The 27,610-nt window shown below is 41.5% G+C and overlaps 1 protein-coding gene across 1 annotated transcript in view; it reads left to right on the top strand.

Annotated features, from left to right (window-relative positions):
- ZBBX (zinc finger B-box domain containing) overlaps positions 1-27,610 on the top strand; it is a 122,612-nt gene that overhangs the window by 33,534 nt on the left and 61,468 nt on the right. Inside the window, exons 8-10 of the mRNA XM_053598858.1 lie at positions 13,489-13,656; positions 19,272-19,443; positions 24,925-25,045. Coding sequence (XP_053454833.1) covers positions 13,489-13,656; positions 19,272-19,443; positions 24,925-25,045 — 461 coding nt within the window. The remainder of the gene's footprint in view (positions 1-13,488; positions 13,657-19,271; positions 19,444-24,924; positions 25,046-27,610) is intronic.

Raw genomic sequence — 27,610 nt, 5'->3', positions numbered from 1 at the left:
GCTCCAGTGCAGCGTGGAGTCAGGAGGAGCCACCCAGCCAATATATCGGTCTGGGAAGGTTGATGCCTCCTTCCCCATCTCACACCACTGTCACACCCAGTCACTGATAGCCCTACAGTTGGCTGACCCAGTTGCCTATAGTGAATTGGTACTCCAGGAGTTTGCACCTGCCTGAATCACAAGGAAGTCTGCCAGGCTGCTGCACTCTGCCTCTCTCTAGCAGGAGGAGGTGAGGCCTGACAACCTCGGGCGCTTGATGAAGGTTGGGGGGTTTTCACTCAGGTCCAGTCTCGCCCCTGATTAATGTTACTGACAGAACAGAACAGAACAACTCTGCGGTTCCCCTGAAGAAGAGAAGCTGAATTGAGTTCCAAATCAGCTTGTTTTTGCTCTTGTATTGTCTATAGGCTGACGATCCCCTGAGGGCCAGGTGTGTCTTAGGTTTAGTAAAGCGGACCTCTGGCTCAGCCCCCCCCGGGAGTTTCCCTGGTTTGCAAGTTGGAGTAGCTTCAGGCAAATCCTATACTCAGAGTCTCTGGTTGCCTAGGGAGACAGGGGGTTTGGCTTCAGAATATTCAGTAGTAAGCCGTATTGGTAGCAAATGAGGGCTGCTGTTTTATGGCTCAGGCAACCGCTGCTCCAGTGTAGCTCCCTTCCACCCACCGTCCTCTCTCCACTCCTGTACCCCAGAGTCTGTACCAACCAGCTGCAGCCCAGCACTGTCTACACCCCTCGAGCAATCGCCGAAGAGTCTGGACCCCTGGGGGACAGGCCTCCAGACCTTGGAGCAAGAGCAGAGGGGAGTGCGGGTAGCGCTGGGAGCCTGGGGTTGCGGGCAGAGAACACACACAGCTTTAGACAGTTTTATGCCTGGCCGTATTGTCACCAAATGACGGCAGTCGCACTGTGCCTCAGGGAACTGCCACTCTGGTGCGGTTTCCTCTCCGTCGACCGGGACTGGCCTCCAGACCTCAGTGTGAGTAAATGGGAGTGCTGGGAGCTCAGAATTCCAGTTAGAGACTATATACAGTTTATACAGTTTTATGCCTGGCAGGAGGATGCCATGGTACCCTAGTAGGGGAGGTAGGTCCAGTTTTTAGAGGGTCTCTCATGCGCAGTGTAGTGGGGGACCTTTGAACTCTGACGAGTTGTTTGTGGGGCACTCTGAGCTGTTCTCATGGGGGAGGGGACTCCCATCCGCTTGGTGATGGTGTTTTGTACCTTTTGTTTGTATCCTTGTGGTCGCAGCTCACCTCAGTGGGGTTGACGTGCATTCTTCAACCTTCTCTCTTAGTGGAGCTCAAATCCACTAGGTTACTTGCTGAATTTTTGTCCTTTAACTCTCCTACTGGACGGGAGCCTCTGTGGAAAGCTGGCTTCAGTCAGCCATCTTGTCTCCTCCCCCAACATGGGACATTTTAGATGGGAACAGACATGCCATATCCAAAACAAGGCAGAGGTATATATAGTCCTGAGGACATGTTTGAGAAGTATGTCGCTGTGTGATTTTGTCATTGGTGGATGTTATGCAGCGCACACACGCACGCAGAACTAAATGGGACAGCCCACTATTGCTCCTAGGCTGACAGCACGGAGAGCAAGTTGCCATACTGACTACTGTGGGTGGTCACGCGTGATGCTCCGTACTCGTGTGTCTGAACACAGGAAAGGGACAGCGAAATGCAGCACTGTCATCTCAGGAACCGCCACTGAATATGCAGCCTGTTACTAAGTCAAACATCATTACGCAGCACAGAACCATGTATCCAGCCCCTTTGCTTAATCTCCGAAGACAGGTGCCCATGCAAACGTGAGTGGGAAGATGTGTTTGCCTGAACATGCTTAAAGGAACATAATTACTGGGCAGAACCTCAGTTACTGTCACAACAGGCTCATGTGTGCTAACTTTACGGTCATAGTTCCTTTTCTTTTCGTTGGAAATGACCAATATCAGCTTTTAAACTCACACTGGCATATGATTGCATTAATGTTTAGAATAAAATGGTATTTTCAGATCATTGCCAACAATTTTGGATAATAGCATGATTACTGGAATGATCCCGTAGGGCCAGTTTCAAACGCAGTTCTCAAAAGGAACTGTGACTCTTTCCATCTCACTCCCTTCCTGGAGCTGGTAGCCCAGGTCCAACTTCTGGTCCCCAGGGGCCACCTTGCCTTAGTTTGAGGCAATACTCAGAGACCATGACAGCTCACGTTGAGATTTTCTTTTGAGTTGAAGTTCAGCCGTTCCCCTCACTCAATTCTCCCACTCACTTACCCACAGGTGTTTTTCCCTGTGCCCTCACCACTAAAACCCAGGCAGGCAAACCTCAGCATTTACTTCTCAGAGAACCTGACTCATGGCAATGTGGGATTCAGAGCAAAAATTATAGGTAATTGTTGACCTAATTTTAGAGGATGATGAAATTTTTGAAGGTTAGTACGTAATATCTCTTCGCTTCCCATGTTCCTAACCAACTGAGAAATAGATATTAGAGTCCGAAGGTAGAAATCAAAATATCAACTTTATTACTGATACAATCAAAATTAGTGGCTGTGGATTGAATGTACCAGCTTCCTGGTACTTCCTAAAATTGAATGTTTTTTTTTTTTTTTTTTTTTTCCCTGCAATTTTTAGACATTTCCGTTTGGCAAGACAGAGCCTTCTCAAAGCCTTTATGGATGTTTAGATTACAGTGACCCCTCTCTGGCAGGGTGCCCTTAAACCTCAGAAGGGGCAGAGTGACACACTTAGTTCTTTCCCCTTAAGTTACTAATAAGGCAGAAATATGTAGATGGAAAGAAAATGTCCCTCCAAAATGAAACTGTCATAAATTCACCCAGCAATGCCCAGCATGTGGTACGTTCTCAGCTGTGTTCGAGGCCACAGAGCAGTGAGAGAGGAAGCTACGTGGATATCCTAAAATTATATATGTTTCTTGTTTGCAAATGTTAATATCACACTTAGGAAAAAATGCTTGAAGTGTGCGTAAGTGAGCATTGTCGTGTTTTTAACATTTTTCTTACATATGAATAATGTTCATTCTTTTTCACCACCAGCCTGTGTTCACTGCCCTTCCATAGTTGTTCGCACTTTGCGCTTCCTCTATCAAAGAATTTTTAAAACTATATTGCTATTTACTATTCATTCTTTCATGTCTTCTGATAAATTTTAAACCCCGAGAGGACACTGTTTCCTGTTGTTTCTGTATTCTCACTACTTGCCATCGAACCTTGCCCGTACAAATCCATTTTTGAATGAGTGAAAATGCGGCTGAGTCCCCACGGGTGTGATCCAGCTCCTGAAATAAGTTAACGCTTTATCCGAGGGGGAAATATTATTTTTTTCTGAATTTTGGAAGCTAAGGAATTCATTAACCAGGGATTGGATAATTACAAGAATGTACACCACCTTAATGTGTTAGGTTGATGAAGGGTTGGCAAAAGCTTTTCCTCGTGACTGTACCTGTCCTTTAACTTGGCTCTTTCTCTGGGAAACAGATAAAGATAACAATGTCAGCTGTTTCTAACATGCTTATATAATAAATATGACCTCTGGTCGGTAAATTGTGTCTAAACAGGGGGAACTCTGCATACTTAGGGTGAGCTGTAACTCTATGAGTGCAGTGAGCTCACCCACTCTGGGGCCCGGGAATCCATGAGCTGGGCTTGGCTCTGGTGGAAAACGAGGCTTCTAGACCAAGTTTGTCCCTCACCCGTCTGCGCTGCACTTACGCTTCGCTTCCCCACGAAAAGGAACAACTGATGCTGTCCTGCTGGCAAATTGTTATTTGTTCCTGTCCTTATCTTTCTGAAGAGGATGATGTCAAGAGTGATTTGAGGACAGTCTCAATTAAGAGTCTGAAAGTTTGGTTAACCCAGGCAGCCTCATTGGTGAGCATTGCACTTAAGTGTTTTGTTAATCAGAATTAAAAAAAAAGAAAAATGGAAAGGTGAGATACTCAAAAGACAAATAAAAAAACATTTGTCCAGGAATCATAGACTAGAAATTTTTGAAAAACAGCTTTATTGAACTATAATCCAAAACAACACAATCATGCATTTCTGGTACATAATGCAATGGATTTTAATATACTCCATAGATATGTGTACCTGTCAGCACAGTTATTTTAGAATATTTTACCACCTCAAAAGGAAAGCTAGTACCCTTTGCTGTACCCCCATCCTCCTGTTACTCCCCAGCCCTTGACAAGCCCTGATCTACTTTCTCCCTGGATTAGCCTTCTGGGGACCCTGCAGAGACGCAGAGCAGTATGACAGGGGCCTCTCTGGACCGGCTGCTTTTACCTTCTCAGTGTTTTCAGGGTCCATCCGTGTGGGGCCACGTGTGAGTGTTTCATTTATGTTTGTGCCTGAGTGATATTCCATTGCGTGGATGCAGCACTTTCCACCTGTCCATCCGGTGTCCGTACCGTGCCCACGTGGGAGCTGTTGTGAATAATGTTCCTGTGAACACCCGTGTGCAAGTCTTTGTGTGGAGGTGTTTCCATTTCTCTTGGCTGGATCCCTCATTGTGAAATTGCCAGGTCAAATGGGAACTCCATTTTTAATTGTTTTAGAAACTGCCAGATTGTCCTCCAAAGTGGCCACAGCATTTTCCATTCCCACAGTTGCGTGCAGGGTTCTGATTCTCTACCTCCTGCCCACACTCACCTTGGTCTTTGACCATAGCCTCCTCGTGGGCACAAGGCAGCGTCTCCTGTGGTCTGATTTTCACTTTGTTGACTAATGACGTCAAACATTTTCCCATGTGCTAGGATGCTAATGGCCTCTTGTATATCTTCTTTGGAGAAATTTCAGCAGGGATTTTTAAAAAGACCCAAACATGGGACAGGTTAACAGCTCCTATTTGGGTGAGATTACATCTGTGGTGACATTTAGACTCCAGCACTAAGGAAAGCCAGGGAAAGGGAGATGAAGTGTACTGAGGAGTATTGACAAGGGCAGGAGGAAGGATTTATTATTATTATTATTGTTTTACCATCAATGAAGAGTTGGAAGAACCTAAGTGGTTTAGGGAGAATATTACAGGAGCAAGTGACGGACAGAGTCACTGACGCAGTGGAAAGAGTAGCTACGACACGGGTCTTACCACGGAGATGGCCGGAATCAATCCCAAAGGGAGAGGGGGGTGTTTGTTTGACACTGTGCTCAGGAAGTATGTAGGATAAAATTCATATATGCAACCTTGGAGCTTTGCAGAACTACCGTGAGGGTCAGATTATAACAGATTAACGACAACAAATATAAAATTAGCATAATGCTCATAATAGGCGTTCCATATGTTAGATCTTATTAATTAAGATATAGTATTAGTAGAAATTCCACCCCATTCCCCTGCCACCTACATTTAAATTACATATACATTCTTTTATGTAAAATGTTACATAAAAGGTAATATTAATGATAATGAGTCCAAAGAATTAGTGTGAAAAGGTTACTTGTGTGTTTGGGCTGGGTTGGTTTTATGTCTTTATTGGGATCTAATCGATATACAAAAGTGCACTTACGTAACGTGTGCAATTTGATGGGTTTGGACACATATATTATACCTGTTAATAAACATGTGCCTTGCCTTCAAAAGTTTCATGTGTTCCTTTTTATTTTATTTTCAAAATTTTTCTGTGGTCACAAAATTTAACGTGGACCTGGAAGATGTTGTGCTGATTGAATGAGTCGGCTGCAGAAGGACTCATATGCATAGTTCTGTTTATCTGAGGCAGCTGAGACAGTCAGACTTATAGAAGCAGAAAATAGAATGGTGGTTGCCCATGGGTAGGAGGAAGGGGGAGTGGAGAGATGTTTAATGTGCATGAAGTGGAGGTTACTGAGATGGGTTAGTTCTGTCCTGAGCGGTGCAGCGACTGTAGTCACCAGCATGGCGTCGTGCAATAGGGCTGCTTTAGGCATTCGTGAAAAGTAAGAGTGAGTTAAGGTTTCAGAGCTGAATTTATCAGAGTATATGTAAAAAGTACAGACTTCTGCTATAACCAGACAGACAACAGGAGAATCTCAGTTTTGGAGGGGATCGTAAACGTCTCTAACCCCATGTCTGAACCTTTAATCCGTCAAAGTGATGTTGATATTTGAGGGGCATCTATAATTCGCAGGTGCCACCTATGTAATGACTTTTTTTCATGTAGTTTGACATAGTTTACAGCACTTTTTTGTTTACTTTGTTTTATGTTCTTTGGTCTTTATGGGATATAATTGGGACATATCAGCAATACTATATTAAAAAAAATAAACATGGGTGGCGCCTGTGGCTCAGTGCATAGGGTGCCAGCCCCATATACCAAAGGTGGTGGGTTCAAACCCATCCCCGGCCAAACTGCAACAACAACAACAAAATAGCCAGGCATTGTGGCTGGCACCTGTAGTCCCAGGTGCTCGGGAGGCTGAGGCAAGAGAATTGGCTAAGCCCGCGAGCTGGAGGTTGCCGTGAGCTGTGACACCACAGCACCCTACTGAGGTTGACAAAGTGAGACTCTGTCTCTAAAAGATTAAAAAAATAGAAAATAAAAAAAATAAATAAACATGACAAATAATGGAACTAAAAAGATCCATTTGTAAACTGTGTAATTGTACTAGCCCACTTATGGAAAAAAAGGTTACGATTTCAAAAATAAATAAATAAATGCAACACATCATTCATTGCTATTTGTTAGTGAGTTTATTCTGCTTTTACTAAAAATGTTACTCAAATCACTGCATATAAATCATTTGTGCCTTATATAACTCAAATATGAGTAATTGCTGAAAGCAGCTAACTCATGTGTGTGAATTATACATGTAATATTAGCGGAAAACAATTGTAAGTATTTGCGAAGGTAATTAATATAGTGCATAATTACGTGTCAGCAAAACTGTGAATCCAAAGCAAGATTGCAGGTGTGAAATTTCCGTGTTATTTTCTTGTTGCTATTCTGGCTCACTTTCAATATTGCTCTCTAGGTAGAATTTTTTTTTTTTTTTAATGTTGTAATAACATTTGAAAGGCACAATTATTTAGACTTAAATCTTACGTTGTTCTTTTTCTTGAGATCAGATCAGATCATTGAAAGCTTTTTGACAATGTTTCTTCTTTGAGCTGTTACAGTTATATGTTATGTTGTCTTATTTTAAAATACTTGCTGGATTAGATTTTTTTTTTTATCTGTTGCTTTATAAAAGTAGTAAAGATGGAGTCCAGATTAGTTTAATTTGACATTATCTGTCTATTGAATAATCAACTGTGTTTATAATCAGGGTCATGTGCCCAGGTCCTGGTTTATTTTTATCATTTCTCAATGTGCCAAGGAGAAGTAATAATACAGAATTCACTGACGGATTAATAAAATACGATAGAAATTATATCTTTAGAGGAAAGGTTAAACTAAGGGTCATGTAAGTTCTGCTTAAAGTTACCGTTACATGATCCTGGAATAAGCAATACATCTTACCTACTTGAATTTCACATTTCCAAGGTTTGATTTCTGTCTTTCTTGTAAGTAATTTTTTTATACCGTTGATATTTTTGTACTGCTTATTGCTTGTGCAAATTCCACATCTGTTTTTAGAATTATCATGAGCAAAACTGGATTTTGGAACATGATTTTGCTTTGAGTTCTCCTGTTGTAATTTTATTTCACCCTCTAAATGCTTAATTTTCTTTGTTCCTTTATGTATGTACGTAAGGACTTTCTCTCCGATTCTGTCCTTCTGTTCCGGGGGTCTGCTATAGAGAAGTTTCTTCCCTGTACTTTCTACCTTTTCCAGCTGCCCTGAAGTTATCTTTTTCTTTCTATTTTTCTGGTCCTAACAGTAATGAAAAGAAACTCTTGATCAAATCATTTGTAGACATATTTTTTCTTCATCTTTCATAGACAATTCAGAGCTGATTCTGATAGAGCCTGTTTTTAGGGAATAAGTGTGTACTGAGACTATCTGTAAAGATGGATCCATAAGAAAAGGAAAATAATAATTACTCTAAAACAGAAGATATATTTTAATAATGTAAAAATTGATATATTGCTCATCTTTTTCATTCTTGTTTAATGGATTAGGGTATTCAACATTACATATTTTTAAAAGTTGCTTTCACTTTGCAAAGATATTTTTACTATGTGGAAATTTAATGACCTTATTGCATCTTGTCTTGGGTGCATAATGTGAGGAATTTTTCTGCTTGTAGCTAGTATTTCTTCTTTTCCTTGATGCTTCCAACTCAGATATTTTGTCTAATTTGTGACTGTTAATTTAGATAACACAATCCTCATACTGTCATAATGCAATATATTCAATATATTGTATAGATGGAAATGTGCTGGCAAAATTATCCTTTGAGGCTTCTTTGGATAAGTAAATCTAGAATAAATATTTTGATGACTTTTAATAAAAAATGTTTATTTTACGATAAATAAAAGCACAATTTACCAGTAATATGTGTTGCTACCGTAACATGATAGATGACTATTGAAAAATTTCCTATTCAGGAAAGTCATTTAACTCATTCACAGGGCTTTAAGAGCAATCAGGGTTGGAAGACGGCCACGCCCATCCGATGGCCCTCTGTAACCAGAGCCCTAACAACAATGCTAACGTTCCTAGTTAAAACGCTAGTGTACTGCCTTCAATATCACAAAAGGTAAATAATGAATGAATAATCTATGAGTCCTCGCTCCCAGTTCTGTTGATTAAAATGTAATTCTGTGTCTAGTAGTAAACTACTGCAGAAATAAATGTTCCCTTTACATTTCTACTGGCCAATTCCAAATTTGATCTGAAAATTACTCTTAGGGACAATGACACATTTACAATGTGATTGTCATAAGCTATAGAAGATGAGTAAAAAAAAATCCCATAAACATGAAGTGTGACACAGAACAAAACAGAACAATCCACCAGTGCATATGTCTGGACAACGTGTCTCTCGTTCTTGGTGACATCCGTCCTGATAATTTGCTCCTAACAGAGATTATTACATCAAAACAAAAAATCTGGATCAAGATAAAGCCTCCTTTATGAATCCATGGTCTTAAGTCAGAACAAATGTCTTTACACCTTCATTATCTACATGCAGACTTTTTTAAATTTTATTTTTATTTTTCCATTTAGTGGAATGCTTAGTTATCAAGCCACTGAAACCATCAGAACATGCCTTTGGGAGAGGGGTTTCCACAGATGCTCCACATTCTGTCTTCCAGTCTTCAGATATTGCTGGTTTGGTCTTTAATTAAGGAAGCTTACACCGGGCGGCGCCTGTGGCTCAGTCGGTAAGGTGCCGGCCCCATATACCGAGGGTGGCAGGTTCAAACCCGGCCTCAGCCAAACTGTAACCAAAAAATAGCCGGGCATTGTGGTGGGCACCTGTAGTCCCAGCTACTCGGGAGGCTGAGGCAGGAGAATCGCTTAAGCCCAGGAGTTGGAGGTTGCTGTGAGCTGTGTGAGGCCACGGCACTCTACTTAGGGGTATAAAGTGAGACTCTGTCTCTACAAAAAAAAAAAAAAAGAAAGCTTACACCTGGGTGGCGCCTGTGGCTTAAAGGAGTAGGGCGCCGGCCCCATATGCCGGAGACGGCGGGTTCAAGCCCAGCCCCGCCCAAAAAAAAAAAGAAAGCTTACCCCTGATAGTTTCAAAATAGTAAGTGAATTAGAAAAGGAAAACCAAAGATTCAATAAAACTTTGGAGTGATACTGCCTTCATTCTCCCATTAACCAACCACATATGAGTTAATTCACATCCAAGGAACCTGAGCAAACTGCATTTAGGAATATGATGCCGCTATGAGAGAGAAGTGTTTTCTCAAAGCAAGGTCAAAAGAAGAATTTTGTATATACACAAGCCTGTATCTCACAATGTTAAAATCCCATTCGTATATAACTTGATCCTTTTGAAATAAAGCTATCCAGGTGCTGACCATACTCCACCGTCCCCGCAACCAGGGAATTGAATTTATGTCTCTTCTGTCCTGCTATAACAGGTTTTCTGTGTGCATGTATCTGTATGTATATCTACCTCCATATTTTGTCTAGCAAATTCAAGTTAAATATCAGAAGTCTCCCGCAGAGGTTAGATTTTTGAGTTTCTAATTTAGGATTATAATTGCAATAAGTGTCTTCTAAAATTCTGCCATGGGAAAACCAATGCACGCCAACCCTCTGTGAGGAGATATTCCACTCCTTCTCCCCCAGACTTGCGAAGCAATGTCAGTCTGAACTGTGTCTGAACTTCCCTCAGCTGGAGCTTCTGGAATCCCCTATGGAGGCACAGCCATGTCCCATGGTTGTTAATATTTATGGCCGCACAGCCAGGGTTTTGGATGACGATGGTAGTTGGAGTTTGGAGCACTGACACTGCCGCAAAGTGCATCATTTTTCTAACTCAAACTTTCATTCTTGAACTTGACTCCCACAAGGTGCCGTCCTTCCAAAATGCTGTAAAATATCCGCCTTCTTCCCTTTGATTAATGGCACATTGTCACCGTGATGAATTCTTCTAGGGTGTAATTTGAAAGATAATATCATTCTAGGGGTGGAAAAAAGTTCAGGTGAGAATTTAGAGCAGTTATCGGATGAAATCCTACCATCACACAGTGCCGTGAAGGATGTAGGGAATCTCGAAACGCTGACGGTAAATCACATTTTTTTTTGACTCTGGCTTAAGCTTCTATCCTACAATGACACATATGATTTACTCTGTGGCCCAAAGGCTGTTTTGGTTTGATCTTAAAACATGTTTAACATGTAGAGAAACTAGGTAGTTGTATCCATTTGCTGTCCCCTTCTCTTCCTGCTGCTATTTAATACTACTGCTATATTTACATTGTCATGTTTACAAAATGGAAAGAAAATCATCTTTAGGTTGAGTTTTAAAATTGGAGAATAGTTTATTAATACATGGTACAGTGTTATGGTAGTTAATAGTCATAGTTATTTAAGTATTTTATGACGATAGCTTTCACATTCTTGTTCATTGGCTATTATTCAAATGATAGTTGTTAGATTAAGTGAAAGATAACGTGTTTTGTGTTGTAACTCTAGATCTCTCCTTCTCAGTAGAGACAAAAGGCTGCAGGGGTATTCCAAACTGTTAACAGTAGTTACCCCTGGGGTTTACTATTCATGAATTAGACGCAAGCTCTGTAACTTACGTTTTATGTGTTGTGATTTATTTTTATGCATTTGGTCAAATATAAAAATAAATAGGTAAAATAAGTTAAAAAAACTAAAAAACACTTAAATGTCTTTCCTTGCATAACCGATTATATACAGAATTACAGTTTGGGGAGTATTTTTTGTTTTTTAAAGGAAGGAGCAAAGTTCACATTAGAGATAAAATTTAATATTTTTCATTTTAGGAAGTCAAAGATAAAACACATTTTTTTTGTATATGATGGCTAACATAAATTCAGTAGGGAAAATATGTTAGGCTGCAATAAAGAAGACCTTGCTTCTAAATCAACCCCCAATATTTTGTAACCATGTCCATATACAGTCTTATTATAGAAAAAAAACAGTATTTAAGTGTACAATTTTCTGGAAGAAAACATTCCCATTTATTAAGATTTAACTTATTTCAGTTCTATAACTAAATTAACAGATATGCAAATATGGGATTCGATTTTATCAATTATCCATGATGTTTATCTTATTTTTACCAGTAAGTTTAACTTAAGAAACAACCATTCCTTTGCCATATCAGAGTGTATAGATATGCCATCTAAAAATGTTATAAAACTTATTGGTACATTAATAGCAGAGAATTTAATCCTGTCACTTTAAACATATATTTGAAAGCTAATTCTATATAAAATTAATACTATTACTTTTTATACTTTATGAACATAAAATAAAAACCAAACATTGTAACTGCCTTTGAAATCTATAGACCTCTATTCTAGAAAGTTTAAAATCTGGTTTAGTTTGGCTTTCTCTGTTTCAAAAATATTGCTGAAGCTACAGATATTCCTGCAAAAACAGAGCATTACGCTTGGCTTGAATTTCTATGAAGAATCATAGAAGGACTACATGTCTCTGGGCATTTTGATAATCGCTAGAAAAATTTGGAGGAGATAAAGGTTTGTACATAGACAGCAATACGCCTGCATAGGTCACGTTTGTCATTTTCATAGGTAATTTATTAATTCAGTGTGAAATAACACGAGTTAATTTGATGTCCGCTGATGTATTCCAGCATCAGACTGCAATGAATCTTAATAGATTTAGAAAAGGTCATTACTGGAAAGTTTCAATGTAATCTTTGCTGTTTAAATTGGGTAACTAGACAAAAATTTTAAAATAGGAGCATTTTCATGGGAGACTATGAAGCAATGATTTTCTCTCTCTGCTGAAGTTCTCCTGTATTGAAGACCTGCTGGGAAGTAAGACCTGCTTCCTGTTTTCCTAAGGCCAGGTGCTCACAGAGCTCTCGAGTTCTCGAATCTTCCCTTTGAGTTTAGCTCAAGCCTAGATGGGCCCAGAATCCTGCCATGTCCTTGGGCACATGGGGTAGCTGCTGACGGAAAACCCTTCAGAGAACAGGAGTTTCCCAACATCTGTCTGTCCCTTGTAGTTGCTCTAACAGCTGGTGGAAAGGTATTTTTAAACTTCCCTTTTCTCATTTATTCTAGGTCCATAACTCTTCTCCTCAGGGCCCCCACCCCTTATTTTTACTCTATGCTGTTTTCCAGGTACTGTGGTCGGCATACCAAGTTTAAAACACACGGGGTTTTGTTTTGTGAGCTTGTGTGGTCTGATGGGATGGACAGACCCCCATCAGGTCAGTGTAGGGAGGACAGGCAGAGGCCCACTCGGGACGCTGAGCAGTGAAGACGGTAGATGCCCCTGGGGTCCAGGGTGCTGGAGCGCGTGGGGAGGGTCCTTAGACCTGCAGAAGCAACCTGAGCTGGGTCCAGGAGGAGAAGTAACTGCCTGGCAGAGGTGAGGGTGGCGGGGGGAGGCTCCCAGCCTCATGAATAAAAGCATGAAATGAGGGAGCTACAGAGCGAGGCACTTCCTGGTGTGCACTTTTGAGCAGCGAATACTTTCTTAAGATGTTTTATCACCAAGGAATACTCATTCCTGCTTATTCAGCCTCCTGCGAGATTCACTATATTTAGTCCTCTAGCCATTATGTGCATTGCAATTATGTACATCTGGGTCACTTCCCAGCTCTGTCACCCATTCACCATGTGACCAAGAGCAAGTCATTTAAACTCTCTGAGCTTTAGTTTCTTTGGTCCTAAAACAGAGGTGAGAATAGTTGTTTCAGAGTTGCCTTGAGGATTCAATAACATGATCCCAAACGGGTCCCCTCAGTAAATGGTAGCTGTCGTTACTATGTTGGTTGATACAAATGTCTTTGTAAATACTAAATAAAATTTATTGAATTTCAGGAGTCATGGGAAAATGAAAATATGACTTAATGTATATGAATTAATCAAGGTGACATGTTAGGCTCCATGGTCATATTTTGTTCCTTAACAGGCAAAATCTCAAATATTGTCCAGCGTTTTGGACGCTGCCCATCGGTTTATAAAGGAAGCGCATTCACAGGAGCCCCAAAGGGAGACTAATTCTACTAATTCTACAAAAGAAGCAGGCGATGGTCAGCATGAACCCAGGTCTCAGCCTCTGCAGGGGAGCAGCTCTGAGGTAAACTGAGCAGAAATTGTCAGTCACACACGACCACGGCAAGTGCAGCTGGTGTGTGTAATCAGAGCTGTGGAGTTCTGCGTATTATTTCATCACATTGTTATTTAATATGGATTTGATTTTTATTAACTAAATACACCTTGACTCTAATAATCTTATTTTATTTTATTTTTTATTTATTTATTTATTTTTTGTAGAGACAGAGTCTCACTGTACCGCCCTCGGGTAGAGTGCCGTGGCATCACACGGCTCACAGCAACCTCTAACTCTTGGGCTTACGCAATTCTCTTGCCTCAGCCTCCCGAGCAGCTGGGACTACAGGTGCCCACCACAACGTTGGCCCAGCTGTTTTTTTTTGTTGTTGCAGTTTGGCCGGGGCTGGGTTTGAACCCGCTACCCTCAGCATATGGGGCCGGCGCCCTACTCACTGAGCCACAGGCACCGCCCGACTCTAATAATCTTTTAAAGGAAATTGCTTTGGTTTCACAGAACACTGATCCTTCTGAAGAACGATCTTTTGACCATATGACTTTCTCATCATATATATTTTTATTTATTTATTTATTTATTTATTTTTTACCATGTCAGGATTTGAATGTTTATTTGGAGGAAATGTTAAAACAAAAACCACCAGGCAATGTAACAATTTTACATTAGGACTTCAGAGAACCTAAAAGCACAAAACCTTGCCTGGAGATCCAGGTGACAGAGAATTTCCTAGTTATTTAAAACCAGATTTATACTGAATTCTGGCAGTATTTCAGATTGGCAGTGTGTCAGGCAAGCTTTCATCAGCTCATGTCTATATTTTCGTAGTAGACTTGTGTTGATTATTTAGGAAGAAACAAACTTCACCTTTTATCTATGCTGTAATCCTCATCCTTTTAGATGGCAATCCCCTTCTCCCTCCAGTTCAGAACTTGGCCAGAGTCACCCAGCTTGTTACTTGGTGGCAAAGCCTGGGTTGAACTTCAGTCTGTTGAGTTCTGAGCCCACGCTCATAGCACGTAAAAGAAAACATGCTCTGTGTTGCTGGAACCTCTTTTCAGCAAGAAACTCTGCTCCAGTTTTCCAGGAGGGGCATATTTGCTTGGATTTGATTTTCCAATAGACCTCCCAAGGATGTTTTGCAAAGAATCACTGAACGAGGTGCAGCCTCCTAATGACAATAATAACGCAAGGGCAACCAGACACAGCCTAGAAATATTTCACATGTATTAGCTTTCTTTGCTTCTTCTCTTAACAATTGCAATCAGTGTAACTGGCTTATTGTACCCTCAATGAATCCCCAACAATAAAAAAAAAAAAAAAGAGAGAATAGTGACAACAGTTTTTATAAATTGTCCATATAATTGAATGTAGAGTTGAGCTCAGACCTGTGACTCCACCTTCCTTGCTTCTAACCACTGCACCGAGGCAGCAGCTGTAAATGCTCCCTGGATGCTTACTATCAAAAATAAATCAGCAGCTAATGTTTATTGAACATTGGCTACCAAGCCTTGTGCTTCTTTTGCCTTATCTTATCCAATAATGACAATAACCAGATATAGTTTGTGTTATTCTCACCCCCATTTAACTGATGAGAAGGTGGCAAGAGCTTAATAACTATCCCTCCTAGCAGGCTGGGAGTGGACACCTACCTGCTTCCAGTCCTTCCCATATACTCTTCCTCTTGATTTCATAGACAACTATGTACGCTCGTTGTCTAACTAGCCCTCGTTCTTGTCTTATCTTAAAAGCTATTCAATAAGTGGTTTCATCCAAAGATGTGTATGAAAATCCACTGGAAAACCATTAAAGGACTGCCTATGACTAATTCAGCATCTCTGTGGTGGGTCCAGGCAAGAGTGGTTCTGTAACAACTCCTAGGAGGTTCTGGTCAGGGTTCTTGTTTGAAAGTCACAGCCACAGCCCTTCAGGCTCACGCACCAGTGGACATAGCAGGCCCTGCAGAGAGATTCCCCCAGCCCAGGGCTCGGAGTTCCTGTACACTGAAGGGTGGTGCTTCTCCAACTGGACCACTGAGTGAGTTTGTTAAAAATGTGCATTCCTGGGTCTGCCATCCTAATTTTGATTTCTTTCTTTTTTATTTTATTATTTTTTTTTTAAACCTGGATTGGGGCTCAGGAGTATGATTTTTAATTAGCCTTACCAAGAAATGCAAATGGCTGGAACAGTCAAAATGGTGTCAGAAACTCATGTCTGTCTTGTGGCATTTTTTTTTTTTTTTGCAGTTTTTGGCCAGGGCTGGGTTTGAACCCACCACCTCTGGCATTCTGGCGCATGGGGCTGGCACCCTACTCCTTTGAGCCACAGGCACCGCCCCGTCTTGTGGCATTTTTAAAGGTTTCAAACCATTTTTAATGGATTCAAGCCAATGCGTGTTGTAAAGAGGAACAGTTCATGAAAGGGATCATCTTAGTGGCTGAAACTTCCTTATAGCCCTAATTTCCTTATAGCTTATAGTGGGCAACTCACTTAGCCCTTTAGATCTCTGTTCTCTTCTCTGGGAAACTTGGCTGTTAAGACCCATTTACAGGGTTATCATGTGGATGTACGACACTGGGTTCCTGGGAACTCCTTCCAGCTCCTCGCCCCCTCAGAACTGGGCAGGCTCACGTGGGCTCTGAGTGGAGGTGATGGATGGCAGTTCTGAAATGACCCATTTAAGAGTGAATATACAACCCCCCTAGCTTTTTCTTATGCTGCCACAGCTGTGTGGAAGCGGGTGTTAAAATGGCCTGACTTCAAGATGCCAATGCCTTCCACCTCGGATTCTTTGCATGAAAGGGGGCTGCGCAGGAGAGTTGCTGGGCCAACTGCCACCCAGACGCTCCGTGTTAAACCTCTGGGTTTGCAGCTTTCCTCACGGTGCAGCATTTGTGCAGGGACACAGTGACTTCCTGCTGGCTGGACACCTGTCACCACCTTCTCACCTACTCCTGAGCTTGCTGTCTTCAAACGAAACTCATCCCTCTCTTCTAAAACTGATATGTATTTCCACGGGCAGTCCTCTGTTCTACCTTTCTGAGCCAACAAGGGCGGTTCTTTCCTGCACCTGATTCTCTTCCCTCTGCACATACAGCCAGTCACTGTGTTAGCCTGCGCAGGCCGCCCCAGCCAGACACGGCAGATGAGCGGCCCGGACAGCAGAACGGCCTCTCCTCACAGTGCTGTGGACGCAGGGTCCAGATCAAGGCACCGGCAGACTCAGTTTCTGATGAGGCTTTCCTTCTTGGCGGGCAGATGCCTGCGTCTCGCCAGGTTCTTACATGGCCTTTCCTTGCCCTGTGTGTGTGTGTGTGTGACAGAGAGAGAGAGAGACAGAGAGAGGGAAAGAGAGGGAGAGAGAGACAGCGGGCTTAGGGCTTCAACATATGAATTTGGGGGGAGACTCGATTCCCTCCATCATAGTCTGTGCCCCACACGGCCTACCATCTGAAAAATCTCTTGAATGTTGAGTCACTTTTTCTATTCTTACTGCTATTGCAGACATTGCAATTAGCTTTTCCTAGAGAACAAAATATTTATAAGTGGAAAGTGCATTTCATTCTCTCCCCTTCCTCAACACTTCCAGTTTTGTGTATTTCTTTACATAAACATTAATACACATTTTACATGGCTCTGCAAAGAAGCTTTCTGTACGTAACAATGCAGTTTTCATATCATATAAGGACGTTCTGCAGCCTTCTCATGCTCTGGAGTGGCTATAAATTACTCTACTTACTGGATGTGAAAGATTTTTCAAAATATGTCTTCCACTGATCAACATGTATGCACCTTTAGTCTTTTGCCAATATAAAGCATAAAGTACTCGTATAATTGTGAAAAAATATTTTGACAGCAAAAATGTTGATGAATACATGATTTTACATATATGTTCATGTACTGGTCAATGTCATCAGATGACTATACCATTTTAATCAGGTTCCTTGGATTCAAACTCACTATTCCCCGATTCATCTCCCTCTGGCACACTGCCGTGTGGAAGTTTTTAGTGGTTTTACATTGCTGATAGGTTGGAGCCCCAGTCCCTCTGTGTGACAGACACAGCCCTTCACGGTCTGTCCCTCCCGGCCTTTCTACCATTTATTTGTATTTCCGCGGCCTGCATTTCTGTGGCTCTAAAATGCAAACTGCTCATGGTTCCATGCTGCAGTGATACTCGCCTCTGTGGCTTACCAGGCTCCCCGTTCCCTCTCTCTGGAATATAGCCCTTGCCGCTTTTTGCTTATGGAATCCTTGTTTTACTTTTCAAAACCCAGTATAGGTCGCTTCCTCTGGGTCACACCGGCTCTTGTGTCTGTTCCTATTGGGGACATATTAACCTGTGCTTCTGTCGTTAACAGCTAGCCTGGTGAATAGTGTCTGAGAGCCTCAGAACTTTTGTGCTTTTACTTAAAATGTTGTATATGCATTTTTAACAATACACTTTCAGTTGTACTCCAGCCATCTGCCTCTGCATTTCTCAGTTAAAACTCAGCACTTTCTACTATTGTACCGAAAAGTGATTCACGGAGAGCTAGCACTTTGAGCAATGTAGGTAAGCCACGCGGTGACCCAGCCACTGGCTTTTCCGTGCTGAGTTTGCTCTGGTGGCTGTTTCTCTGACTTACTGCACAACTGTCAAATACTACCTTTATTTCTTCTGTGTGTTCAGACTGAACTTGTACTTCACACTCAGTTTGTCCCCCTCCTCATCATTAAGCTGAGAAGCACGCAGCATTTATGTGCATTGATGAACTTGTTCATTCATTCCATGACATTTACTGAACACCCAATTTGTGCCAGGCATGGATTTTGGCACTTAGAAAAAAGACAAAATCTCTGATCTCATCTATTCTAATGAGAAGAGGCAATAAGCACATAAATATGTAGAACAAATTCACATAGAGGTAAGTAACGGGAAGAAAAATAAAGCAGATGAGGGATTATAAAATGGGGGAAAGGGGACTATTAGTTTTAGGATCATCAGTGAAGCTCTAACTCTCTGAGCAGAGACTAATGAAATGAGGGGAATGGCTCTGTGCAGATTTGGAGAAATTTCATTCCGGCACTGGTACAGCTAACACAAGCCCCCCACGAGGGGCTGTGCTTGGTGGGCTCCCAGAACTGTAAGAAGGTGAGTTCGGCTGGAACAGGTGAATGGAAGGGGTGAAGTGAAAAGCAAATACAGGCTCTGTAGGGCCTTGTCGGTCTTGGAGGAACTCGGGCTTTCATAGAGACTCCGCAGAGAGCTTTGCCTGGGGAGTGACGTGAGCGGATTGACACCTTTAGAGAACTGTTCTTCCTGATGTGGGAAGGTTGCAGGGAGCAGCAGACTGGGGAATAGAAAGACTGGATATGAGGCTGTTAAGCCTTTATAGAGGTAACATTGGTGAGTCACCTAATGGCCAGTCATCGATGCCGTGGGCTCTCATTTTACTAATTTCTGAAGAGACCATTTATAACTGCCAATAGGATTTTAAAGAAAACAGCAAAGCATATATAAGTACAACTTAGAAACATTCTAGGGTTAAAAATGTCTGATTTACAATGACAAATAATTATGCTTACCTGGAAAGAGACAGGACATTTAATTAACGCATGCTTAGAATCCTTTTTCATTGGTTTAGGTAGAAATTACAACAAACGAAGCAGAATGTACAAAACCAAGGGAGAGGCTCCTGGGGGAAGGGTCATTCGATGAAGAAGGTTCTGCCCGGTCCTTTCAGGAGGTGTTAAGTCAGTGGAGGACTGGCCATCACCTCGCCAAGGAGAAACAGAGCAGACTCGCAGCCAAAGCAGGTATGGAGACCTTTATAACGAGAACGTCGTGAATCCATGGTGTCCCTTCTCTGTGGATAGGAGTGCAATGTTCACAAACAGCAAACATCGGGGCAGCAGTTTGCTAAACTCCTCAAAGGGGTAAGCAGCTTGCGGCCTCTGTTGAGTTGCTTCATCCTCCCAGACCCCGAGTCCGCGCGAGGCCACCTGAGCCAGTTTTCTCTGCAAACTCCAACTGCCAAACAAGCAGCTGATCGGGTTCTTTCAGCTCCACTCTCTTAGCAGGAGATTTGTGTCAGAACTGAAATTCCTTTTTCTGAGTTATAATTGTAGCCCATGAAATGAGAGGATCTGTGAGATGGAGAAGTAAAGAAATTTAAAAAAAATAAATATCCCTCCAAAAATATGATTTCAGGGCCCCTTGCAAATTTCAGAAGGAAAATTGATTTGTGTTTTGTTTTGTTTTGTTTTTTCTTTTTGAAAAACTATGTTTTCATATTTTCTTGCTGATTTTCACAGCCACATGCTAGACTTTGAAGAGCTGGACAACTGAAATATTCCGTGTCTTTGCTCTAAATTCCCTCGTGTCTCTTGGGGGAAAGCATGAGGATTTAAGGAATTCAGGTTACTAATTTTATCGCTTAGGCTCCTGTGTCTTCCAGTTGCTTTTCATTGAATATAAAACATTAGATAAGAAATTTCAGTTACGCATTTTACTTGGCCGGGGGTCTAGTGTTGACTATTTTCATTTCATTCTTCGTCAGCGAGGGAACACTCCTGGTCATTTCTCCTTCACGACACAGCATCATTTAAGATCAAAGCATCCACCACCTTCCAGCACTGTAATTGTATTTTTTACTAAATGTTCTGTCGTTCAAATATTTTTCCCTGCATTTGTTCATGATTTGCACTGGTTTCATTAATGTTTTCAAGACTTTATTTGTACACTCTCTTCTCACTGTGTACATCATCACTCACTGACTTTTTAATTTTATGCGCTTTAAGTTGTAATTTTATATTTTAATGCATTTTTTTTACTTGTTGACGCTGAAAGATAATAAATATTCTATAGAAGTGCCTTCTTAATTATCTTTTTTGGAAGATAAAGTGTTTAAAATAATACCAAGTCTGCGGAAAAGAAATGGCCAGGTCCGAAATCCAAACCTGTTTAAAAAATTTGTTTCATAACAGTAATAGTTATATGATGATAATATAGTGATTATTTTAGAAGATTTATAACAAAAAGTTACTAGAAGGGAAATGGAAATAGTCCATTCCTATCAATCTAGAGATAAACCATATTAACATTTTGGTGCATGATTTTTAATTAACACAGTTGTGCGCAACACACAGGAGTAAAAAGTAGATGACGTTGTGTCTGCCATTAGTTAAGTACAGACACCTAGTGTTTTAGATATTATGATTTAATCAGACATTTGTTAATGGATATTTTATTTTTAATTCTCAGTATTAGAAAAGAAGTTATGATGGCCATCTTGGTTGTTAGTGTGTTTACACAATTATCTTAAAGTAAATTTCTGAATATAGAAATGGTATCTCAGGGGTTACTTGCTCTATTAGAATTTTGATGAATGTTGCCAAATTGTCCTCTATAAAGATTACAATGTCAGTTTCACTCTTTTTTTTTTTTTTTTTTTTTTTTTGCAGTTTTTGGCTAGGGCTGGGTTTAAACCCGCCACCTCCAGCATACGGGGCCAACGCCCTACTTCTTTGAGCCACAGGCACTGCCCAAGTTTTACTCTTAATGTTAGAGTGTAAGTTGACTATTTCCCCACGCTTTCTAATTCTCTAACTTTAGGCAGTTTGATTGACAATACATTATTATCATTTTAAAGGCATCTTCACCACTACATGAAAATTAATTATACTTTTTGTCAACATCTTTTGTTTTTATTATTTGTCAGTATTTGGGTACACACAGTGCTTCATAAATCACAGGCACAAAACCTTCTTTTCACAAGAATCCCATCAGCAGAGACCTGAGCATACACTTTGCTTTGAGGAGTGTGTGGTGTGCAAAAGCAGCCCCAGCCTGATCCAGGTGGAGCCTGGGGAGCGTGTGGTGTGCAAAAGCAGCCCCAGCCTGATCCAGATGGAGCCCGGGGAGCGTGTGGTGTGCAAAAGCAGCCCCAGCCTGATCCAGGTGGAGCCCGAGGGATCAGATGATCAACCTCCTGGCTTGGAGAAGCCCCAGGCCGGTCTCCACCCAGGAGATAGAGCTCACAGCCAGGCAGTTAGCTGCTGCATCATCTTGTGGGTAGCAGCTTCCCACACTTTCACCATCACTTGTTCACCACACAATTATAAGTTAGGCCTTTCATTTGACTCTCTTAAAATTGCCCCTATAGGGTGGCGCCTGTGGCTCAGTGAGTAGGGCGCCGGCCCCATATGCCGAGGGTGGCGGGTTCAAACCCAGCCCCGGCCAAACTGCAACAACAACAAAAAAAAAAATAGCCGGGCGTTGTGGCGGGCGCCTGTAGTCCCAGCTGCTCGGGAGGCTGAGGCAAGAGAATCGCATAAGCCCAAGAGTTAGAGGTTGCGGTGAGCCGTGTGATGCCACGGCACTCTACCCGAGGGTGGTACAGTGAGACCCTGTCTCTACAAAAAAAAAAAAAAAAATTGCCCCTATAAGTATTCTTTTCCCAGCCAAATATCTGACTGATAAAGATGGTTAGAAAACAGCTTTCTTTTCTTTTTTTTTTTTTTTTTTTGTAGAGACAGAGTCTCACTTTATGGCCCTCGGTAGAGTGCCGTGGCCTCACACAGCTCACAGCAACCTCCAACTCCTGGGCTTAAGCGATTCTCTTGCCTCAGCCTCCCGAATAGCTGGGACTACAGGCGCCCGCCACAACGCCCGGCCACTTTTTGGTTGCAGTTTGGCCGGGGCCGGGTTTGAACCCGCCACCCTCGGTATATGGGGCCGGCGCCTTACTGACTGAGCCACAGGCGCCGCCCAGAAAACAGCTTTCTAAGAAACCAAGGTTTGAGTTAGGATCTAGGAAATGAGAGAGGGAAGGGACATAGGAACCCCGCGTGTGCCAGGTCTGAGGTGAAGGGAGTGAGCAGCTGTGTCTGTAGAACGGGAGGTGGATGTGAGTGTCTGGACCCTGGAGAGGAGGGGGGAGTGTCGAGGCACAAAAAGCTGAAGAAGGAAGAAGAATTAAATGTGGTGGGTGGAGGAGAGAGCCAAGCCTACAGGGAAGGCAAGGAGCAGCCTGCAGGTCGGAGGGGATCTGGTAAAGTGGAGCAGGAAGCAAGGCTGGAGGGGTGAGGGCTGTGGAGGAATAAGGGAGATGAGGGCGTTTGTTGATGTAATAATATATAAATGTTTTACCCCAGAGTATTACTTATATGAGATTAAGTGTGTGTATACTCTTCCTTTATATAAGTATATGCTTTTGGCCTTTTAAATGTTATTATTTATTTATTAGCTATTAGATGATTATTAGGGCTGCCTCCAATTTCCAACATGGCAAGTGATGCTGTTATGAATTTTCCTGCACAGGGCCCCTGGTGCAAATGTGCCACATTTCCAGGGAGGTGTGTATCTGGGAGTGGAGCAGCTGGGTCTGGGAGTGCACATCCTCAGTTACGCCAGATAAAGCTGAATTATTTACCAAAACATTTGTATCAATTTGTATTCCCAGCTGCAGTGTGGAAGAATTTTGTAGGCTTCCTGTTACCATTAATATGTCATATTGTGAGGTTTATAAACGTTTCCTGGTCTGATAGAGGTGAATTTGTGTAGCTCTTATTACCAAAGACATCCTCGACATCTTTTCACAAGTTCCTGGACCATTTAATTTAGTGTGCTCCTCGACTTTCCAAGTCTTCAAGTTATTTCTAAGTTGATTTTACTGTAGTATTCTAAAGGCTCATTTCCTTCAGTGTGACAGGCAGGTGCTTTCAGCAGTCTAGAAGATTCTATGTGGTCTGACGTCTATTATCTGGGTAACGTCTTGTCCCGTTACTCTCCCTGGACCCTGCTCAATTTCAGCCACTCTGGATTCCTGGCTGTCCTTCAAACTCTTCAGGCAAATTTCCCTTAGGACTTCTGTACTGTGTATTGAGGAAAGTGTCCACAAACCCATCAATGTGAGTGGTGGAGAATCTTAGACAGACTCTCATGACAGTTAGCTATCGACCCATGAAACAAGGGAGCAGATCAGGACTGAAGCTACTCAGTCAGCATCAGTGCCTTTCTCCAGGGCGCCGTGACACATAAATCCATATAGTCCAGATTAGTTTACTGTAAGCAGTTTTAAACCAGGGCTATTGTGCCAAACGTACTGAGATAGGTAAAGATCCTCCTCTTCATGAACATCATTAATCCGTTGGCCGGGAGGTCTAGTTACCACAAGGGAATTAACACAGGTCACCTCCCATCTTTATTTCCTGGGAATGGGAGAAAAATGACTCAGGCCAGCTGCTTGGACCCTTCCTCCCCATCATCCTTCTAGGTTTGGGAATTATTAAATAGAGCGGCTCTTCTCTAGACAGAAATGAAAGTGAATCCTTCTCCCCCCCCACCCCCATTTTCTTGGCCGTCTTGTGGGGAAACCTTTTGAGAACAACTTGCCGTGAAGACCTCTCCTTTCCCCTGATTGCTCAGGTCATGCCGTAACCCCTGCTCTTTCCGTTCAGTAGATTCCACTTGGTGTTTCTCAGAACTTTTATCCATTTATTTATAACACTGCTCTGTTCTTTGGGAAGAAATCAAGTGGGATGGCGCATCTCTTGGATTTGTTTTCATTATCAGCACGTGGCTGTTTGTGGAAATCACTGGAGTCTCCAGGACCGAGTTGGACTCCTTTTCATTTTTTATTCCATAATAATATTTCCCCATCTTCACTATCCCCTTTATTTCTCGCCTACATTCCCCCCCCCTATTTTGTTTAGTTTGGAAAGAGGGATGAAATATGGGAGGGTGGAGAGACTACTATTCTTGGATTTACGCTGCTTTCTTTCCCCAAAATCTTCCTCGGTTTTAAATATCTTTGAAAATTACTGATTTTAATTTAGTAGTACTTAAGAAATATCTCAAGCATCTGGAAGTAAATTACTATGTAGATATAAATTTATGAGGCTAGCAGGCACCTCCCAGTGTCATTCTGAATTATTTTCTGTTTATCATAATGAGTAAACATTATGTCAGTGGCTATAATACTTTATGATTTTGCATATTTATTTTTATATATCTGTATATACAATGTAGAATGAATCTGTATTTTTCTCATTTTGAAGAATCAGTTGCTTTAAAACACCTTTCATTTCAATTGATTATTGAAGAGACTATACAACTATTTCATAAATCAGCAATATTTAACATTTTTGTGTTATTTAAACCTTAGGCTATTAATTATATAGATAAATATCAAAGCAAAGCACACATGCCTCAAAAATGATGCATTCTCTGTAAGTTAAGAGAAGATATATACGGATTTGGTTGCATTAATTATGCACAATGTGTTTATTTTATAGATTCGTTGGAAGAATGTGAAGTACAGACTAATCTGAAAATGTGGAGTGAACCAATTACTATTGAATTTAAAGAAGATAGTCTGTCCTATATGGAAAAATTATGGCTTAAGAAACACAGGAGGTACTTTCTGAATTTTTAATATTATTAGGAAATATAAAAGTTATTTGTATTTATTTATTGTGTGGAATGACTTTTTGTAACAATTTTATATGTATATTTCATATTTGCATAAATATTTTTAAAGAAATATTAAATTTTCCATGAAGCTCCTACTGTTCTAATAAGTATTTTATTCCTATTTATGTATATGATGCATCATTAATTAAGAATTTTCCTTGAGAAACGGAAATGGAGAAAAGGCACAAATACAGTATAGAATTTAAGAATAATAACAAAAATCATGTGATAGATCCAAGATTACTGTGAAGAGGTGGTGCTGTCAGGTGTTAGCATGAACATTCACGCTGTAATATTCGGAATTACTTTGAAGTTAGATATTTAATCTTAAAATTTTATCAGTAATTACACATATCTTATTCAAAGATGGTATCATTAGATGCTATGCTCTAAAGATTGTGACAGGTAAAGATACTTTTTTAGGAGATCTGCAAAAGCCTATGGTTCTGCATCCTGAATTTCTAATGGCTCCCAGGTGACACTGGTGTGTGTGACACTGGGCTCCCAAGTGACACTGGTGTGCGCAAGTCTGGGCTCCCAGGTGACACTGGTGTGCACGATGCTGTGCTCCCAGGTGACATTAAAGTGCGTGACACTGGGTTTCCAGGTGACACTGATGTGCGAGACACTGGGCTCCCAGGTGACACTGGTGTGTGCAATGCTGGGCTCCCAGGTGACATTGGTGTGTGCGACACTGTGTTCCCAGGTGACACTGGTGTGCGCGACGCTATGCTCCCAGGTGACACTAGTGTGCATGACACTGGGTTTCCAGGTGACACTGGTGTGTGCGACGCTGGGCTCCCAGGTGACACTGGTGTGCGCTTGCTGGTCTCTGTCCTCACTGTGAGAACCAAGGTGTTGGAAGAAGGCTCCGGAAAGCTCTGTGGATTGTGCACCCAGCCCTGGCCTTTCCTCAGCCACACAAAGCCATCTCCCAAGGTGGCCCATTCCATCTTTGGAATAGTCAGCCTGTTTTCATATTTCACAGTGACCTATAATCCATTTCCAGCTAGGGTCCAATTCTGTCCTACTTTGACCCCTTTGTGCCTCTATAGAGCAAACCGAATTTCTGCTTTCTGTGAGATGTCTCAGATTTTTTAAATCAGTTCTGTGTCTCCCTTGAAGCTTCTGTTTGATAGATTAATATCTGCACTGCACCACCAGCCTCCTTTCTTCAATTATTTTAAAGATGGAAAAAGCTTTTTCATTCAGTTATTTTTATTTTGAAATAAGAAATACAGGAGAGTTACAAAATAGTTCAAAAATTCCCCAGATATCATCCACTGAGTTTTCCCTAACAGCAACACAAGGCATTATCCACACCAAGGGATTGACATCAGCACAACAGTGTTGACTGTACTATTAATATAATTTTTACTTGGATTTTATCAGTGTTTCCAGAAACATCCTTATCCTGTTCCAGGACCCAACCCAGGGCTTCACATTGCATTTTTTGTCATCTTTCTTTAACCATCACAATTCTTCCATCTTTCCCTGCTTTTTTTTTTTTTTTTTTAATGACCTTAACAAGTTTGGAAAGTACTTGCCAGATATGTAATAGAATGTACCCAGTTTGGTCCTGTCTGGTGTTTTTCATAATTAAATTGGGGTTGTACACTCTGAGGAAGAAAACCACGGAGAGGAGGTGTCCTTCTCAGCTACCGTGTCCTGCCTCGTCCCTGGTGACGTGTAGCCTCATCTCCTGGAGAACATGGTGCTCATTGAGCTTCTCCACTGTGAAGTCGCTGCTCTTCCTTCCCAGTTAACAAATATATTAGAAGAGGCATTTTGATGCAAATACTCTGCTGTCCCTGAAACATTCCCCTCCAGATTCCGGCATTCACGGGTGCATTTTACCCGCCCCTCTGCTCCTCCACTGGTGATTTTCCATTTCCTTCAGTCCTTCCACATTTATTAATTGGAATTCTTTTTCAAGGAAGTATCCATCCTCCCACCTTTATTTATGCATTCAAATGTTTATTTATGTGGCCTCCTGGATATTTATTTATTTATTTATTTATTTTATCACTTCATACAGTTACTATATTTTTGCGTGTGGTGGGAACATTTAAGATCTATTCTCTTGGCAGTTTCACACCTAGAGACTTCATTTCATTACCATATTGTACATTATATCTCCAGAACTTATTTATGTTGTAACTAAAATTTTGCACACTTCGACCAAGATCTCTCCCTTTCCCCCATGACCCCAGCCCCTGGCAACCACTTTTCTAGTCTCTGCTTCTGAGTTGACTTCTGAAGATTCCGCGTGTAAGTGCGGCTTGTAGCGTTTGCCTTTCTGTGTCCTGTTTATTTCATTCAGCAAAATGTTCTGTAGCTTCATCCGAGTTGTTGCAAATGGCAGGATTTCCTTCTTTTTTAAGGCTGAATAATATCCCACCATGTATACACCACATTTCCCTTTTCTATTCATTTGTTGATGGACTTTCAGGTTGTTCCCACATCTTGGCTGTTGTGAATAATTCTGCATTGAACACCAGACTGCAG

This window comes from Nycticebus coucang, chromosome 8 (genome assembly GCF_027406575.1).
Source record: "Nycticebus coucang isolate mNycCou1 chromosome 8, mNycCou1.pri, whole genome shotgun sequence".
Classification (NCBI taxonomy): Eukaryota; Metazoa; Chordata; class Mammalia; order Primates; family Lorisidae; genus Nycticebus; species Nycticebus coucang.
Note: the sequence above shows the minus strand (reverse complement) of the source record. Positions and strands in the feature narration are given on the sequence as shown.